We start from the raw sequence: 5,169 nt of genomic DNA on the forward strand, positions 1-5,169 counted from the left end.
CGGACATACGGACGGGCAGACGGACGGACAGACGGACAGACATGGCTAGATCGACTTAAAATTTCGAGCTGTTACAAATTGAAATGAACTTAGTATACCCCAATCCTATGGTGGAGGGTATAAAAATGAATCTGTACAAAGTTTCAGCTCATTATCTCTATTTTTGAAGACTGTAGCGTGATTTTAACAGTGATTTTTATACCCCCTTGGTAGTGGGTATAAAAATTTCAGCGGGTGTTTTGCGCTCCTAATGGTGACAATATTTGTGTGGTACTATGTCATGTAAAAACTTCTCTCCAAAGAGGTGTCGCTCTGCGGCACGCCATTCGGATTCGGCTATAAAAAGGAGGCCCATTGATTTTAAAAAACGTAAATCGGACCGCACTCATTGATATGTGAGAAGATTGCCGCTGTTTCTTAATGGAATATTCATGGGCAAAATTTGCAATTTGCAATATCTAAATCTGGACCGATTTCTATGAAATTCATCAGTAATGTCGGGAGTCAAAAGAAAATCCTTTTAAACAAATTTCAAGAGAATCGGTTAACATATAACCATTTTATTGCATTATTACTGCAAATCGGACGGATATATATATGGGAGCTATATCCAAATCTGAACCGATTTTTTCCAATTTCAAAAGGCTTAATTTCTAGGCCGAAACACATACCTGTACCAAATTTGAAGACGATCAGATGAAAATTGCGACCTGTAGTTTGTACACAAATTATCATGGACAGACAGACGGACATAGCTAAATCAAATCAGAAAGTGATTCTGAGTCGATCGGTATACTTATTAATGGGTGTATATTATATCTCTTCCTTTTGGGTGTTACAAACAAATGCACTTAGTTATAATACCTTGTGCCACAATAGTGGTATATGGTATAAAATATCAAGAGAGTAACACACGCATGCAATCTCATTTTCACTTTGTGCTCTGTTCTACATTAGTTATGTTTTCTTTTAATTACATCCACGTTGCTAGTCCAAATAATGTTTCTCTACACTAGCTTCCTCTAGTATTGCTGCATTACATTAAATGCGGAAAATATGGCACACATGAATTTAAATGGTGGTTGTAACTACAGTGTAGATTCTACACTGTGGCTTTGCAAAACCATCACCACCGATATTCCAATCCACCACCTCCACTCATCAATGAAGTATACCCAAACCCACCACAAAAACGGCATGACAACAACAACAACAGAATCAACATTGAAAACAATGATTTCTAATTCCTATCGTAACCGGTGTGATAACACAATAAGTTTTCCTCCCATGCCCATTGTTTATCAAATGCAAGTGCGAAAGAGATGCAAAATGCTAGAATATCTACTGCTCATGTGCCCATCTATCGAATGCACTTGCACCGGTCAAACAAGGGCTAAGCGGCACGAGACATGCATTTGTCTCAGCAGTGTAAAGCTAACGCTTGCTACGTTGACACTTACACGCAGTCTACGCCGTCGAATTGTTTTGAAAAATATTTCAAAAACAGCAAGCACACAAACAAGTCTAAAATAAAAGTTTTTTCTTGAATTCTCAACAAAACCAAGCCAATAGAATTTACACAAAATCATGCCTTCGAATATAGACGCAATGTTTTTTTATTTCATAAGAGTTAGGGACAGGCATCCCACCATTGATAACGATATAAAATCGATTTTACGCCAAAGACGTTCGCCGAAAGATGCAATTTGTATGGCTGACATAAGAAGTAAGTTCAGACAATAGGAACATCAAGAAGATGAGTTTGTATCAGCATGAATTCTGAACGTAATGGGGTGTGTGTTTCTTTGGTTTCTTTTATTTGCAGAGCAATACAAACAGCTGACGGGGGATGCATTTCCTATGCGTTGTGGACCCCTGGGTTTGGGAGAATTTCTTCTAACAATTCCCTTTGTAGCGTGTTACTGTAACGAAAATGGCACTCTTTTCTTCTACTCTGTGGATCCAAATTAGTGCAATAGTATTTAAATTTTAGTACGATATACCTACATAGAAATAATTGCAATAAATAGTCACACATATATAGTTGGAATTTTAGAAAAAATATATACACACCTAAATTGTATTAATTTTGGTTTTTTTATTCTTTACATACGTGAAGATGTATTATGTCGTATTCTCTTTACACCGATAGAGACCGGATTTAGTCAATGTATCTAAAAGATGCAAACATGTCTAACACAGGGTGTTCGTTACTATGGTTGTTGTATTTACTAAAGTTTTCAACGCAATGTGAGTGAGTTTTTTGAATGTATCTGATAGATGCAATTATTTATAACACAGGGTGTGCTGCTGTTTGTTCTGTTTTATGGTTGTGATCTGAACGAACTGATCGATTTTTCTCTTCCTTAAACCACGAAAGAAAAGCCAAATATATTTTCAGGCTGAAAATTACCGCTGCACCGTGGGATAGAATCGAAGAAAACTAGTAAAAATCTCTGGTTTGAAAATGGGTGCAGATATTTCGTTGACAAGTTAAATGGTTAAAGCTGAGGTGTCAGGTCCAGTCACCACATCCTCAATATATTTTCATTACAAAACAAAAAGAACAAGTAACCAGTAAGAAAAGGCAAAAGTCGGGCGGAGCCGACTATATTACACCCTACACCACCGGGTATACGTAATATTTTTAATAGATATCACTTGTATCCAAATTTAGTCAGACTTTAATTTTGCATACCTATTGAAATATCGAATAGAGCCTTATATAATTTTCTTACGATGGTACGAAAATTGTGGCTTCTACAGCCTTAAAAGTCGAAACGCATAAAAGATATATATAAGATAATCTATCTAAATAGATTTTGATGATCTAAATGCATACGCATTGGGATGTCAATTAAAGCATCTCATGAAAAATTTTGTAGAGATCGGACCAAAATTGTGGTTTCTACAGCCTTAAAAGGCCATAACAGATGAAAAATATATGTGGGTGCTATATCTAAATCTGGGCCGATTTTTATGGAACATTGCACACATATGAGAACGTTGAATAAAACAGCCCATGCCAAATTTGTTAAGATCGGACCAAAATTGTGGCTTCTATACTCTTAAAAGACCATATCGGATGAAAAATATATATGGGAGCCATATTTAAATCTGGATCGATTTTTATGAAACTTTGCACACATATGAGAACGTTGAATAAAACGCTCCATGCCAAATTTTGTAAGGATGAGGCCAAAATTATGGCTACAATAGGGCATATCGGATGAAAGATATACATGGGAGCTATATATAAATCTGATCCGATTATGATGAAATTTTCCACACATATTGGGACGTCACAAAAAGAAATTCGAGACAAATTTTGTAAAGATCGGATCAAAATTGCGCCCTCTACAGCCTTTATAGATCACATCGGGTGAAAGTTATATGTGGGAGCTATATCTAAATCTGCACCGATTTAGATGAAATTTTGCACGCATATTGGGACATTACGCGAAACATGCCAAATTTGGTAGAGATCGCATCAAAATTGCGGCTCCTACACCTTTAAAAGGGCACATCGGATGAAAGATATCTATGGGAGTAATATCTTCTTCGTCCTTGGACCAAAAAAGACACTTATGCAAAATTTTGTGAAAATCGAACAGCAAATGCGACCTGTACCTTGATTACAAAAATACATGGACAGACAGACAGACGGACATAGCTAAAATGAATCAGGAAGTGATTCTAAGCCGATCCGTGTACTTATCGATGGGTCTAGCTCTTTTCCTTCTTAGCGTTACAAACAAATGCACAAATCTATAATACCCTGTACCACAGTGGTGGTGTACTCAATGCAGCCTAACAAACATGGACCCGACGATGGAATCATTACCAACTTTATAAGTTGAAAACCAACTCTACAAAATTCGGAAGTCTACTCAGAAGAAGACTTCGGCTAGATAATTTAGATTGTCCAAGCAATGTAGACATTGACGAAAATGTCAACAGGATTACGACTGGGGTACATCGAAGTAAGTTGTCCTCTTTGGGAAAGGAAATCCGCCCAAAAAACCATGGATGATTGGGGAGACTCGTAGCATTGGGAAAGAAGTCCACAGATTTTTTAAATTTATTGGGATGTGTATTACCCACGGCTCAAGGAATAAGAAAGAGCGGCAAAACCTCCTGGAAGCTTTTCTGCTAACAGGTCGATAGCGTTAATGATGCTGCCAAGAAAAAAAAATCTCTCAAAAATGTCCAAACTGAAACTTCCCTAGACGACATGGGAGTGAGAGCAGAAACAACGGAGGACATGTAGAGGCTTTTGATGAAAATCCATTTCCACAGGATACGATGGAAATAATGATGTTGATGGAAGGTTTATAATTACGGAATTTGTGGTGAAGGAATCTTTGAGAACTTCAAGCCATTTAATTCACCCGAAACTGATGGAATATTTTCAGCGTTACTACAGAAGGAGGCAGACTATCTGGCGCCCAACCTGACCAATATTTTCAGAGCACAGAATTCCTAACTTTGATTTTCTTTTCGATGTTACTTTTTAGTTCTTAGAGCGCACAACAAGCCGATTACTGACTTAGGTGAATGTCTATAGTTGCATGGGGCAGATTCATATCTGCACCCTCACTTCAACCTTACCTAACGGAACAATGCAATAACATAATACCCTCCGGGGACCGAACTAATTCGCCTTTGTCGTCTTCACACAACAGATCCTGCGGTCCACTGGGCAACTTCCTGGCGACAAACACGGGTTAGAAAACTATCGGGTTTATGTCATCCTATTTTTGTCTATATTAAAAAGAATATAATAATGATCCGAGAAGCTAGCATCTCTCGACACCATCCAATCAGTGAGAGATTACTTCTGAATATTGCCCAAGGTAAGGTTCAGAACTTTTCTCCTGTAAGATATTTCAAACCTGGCATCTTCCCCAATGTTAAACGCACTCAAACAATTCTCTTTCATAAATTCGAGGACGCTTTCTCTCCTAACATTAGCTACTGTCCTGTTGTAAAGATCACAAAGATGAAGAGCGTTAGCATCGCAACCAAGTAATAAGAGCGCATTTCCATCCTTAAAGCAGCGGACCAGGTTCCTCACCGCAACAGGAGGTGGGAAGTATGCAAATGAATTGATGAGCTCTCTCCTACTACAAGACGCTCCTTATTTTCTACAGAGTTTTTTTTTCAGTG

General features: G+C 37.8%; 1 protein-coding gene across 1 annotated transcript; it reads left to right on the plus strand.

The window, feature by feature from the left end:
* The first annotated feature begins 1,438 nt into the window (after positions 1-1,438).
* Positions 1,439-2,087, plus strand: LOC131995829 (maternal effect protein oskar). Its single transcript, XM_059364991.1, has 2 exons — positions 1,439-1,726; positions 1,826-2,087. Exons 1-2 carry the CDS (start codon positions 1,588-1,590, stop codon positions 1,969-1,971), a joined length of 285 nt encoding a protein of 94 aa, XP_059220974.1. The 5' UTR covers positions 1,439-1,587; the 3' UTR covers positions 1,972-2,087.
* Positions 2,088-5,169: the final 3,082 nt, after the last annotated feature.

Source organism: Stomoxys calcitrans, chromosome 3 (genome assembly GCF_963082655.1).
Source record: "Stomoxys calcitrans chromosome 3, idStoCalc2.1, whole genome shotgun sequence".
Lineage (NCBI taxonomy): Eukaryota > Metazoa > Arthropoda > Insecta > Diptera > Muscidae > Stomoxys > Stomoxys calcitrans.

Bases quoted from the DNA above. Each gene is read 5' to 3' on its own strand.
- LOC131995829 (XM_059364991.1), top strand. From the start codon at position 1,588: ATGCCTTCGAATATAGACGCAATGTTTTTTTATTTCATAAGAGTTAGG. The intron at 1,727-1,825 runs GTAAGTTCAGAC...TTTTATTTGCAG, and splicing joins TTGTATGGCTGACATAAGAA to AGCAATACAAACAGCTGACG.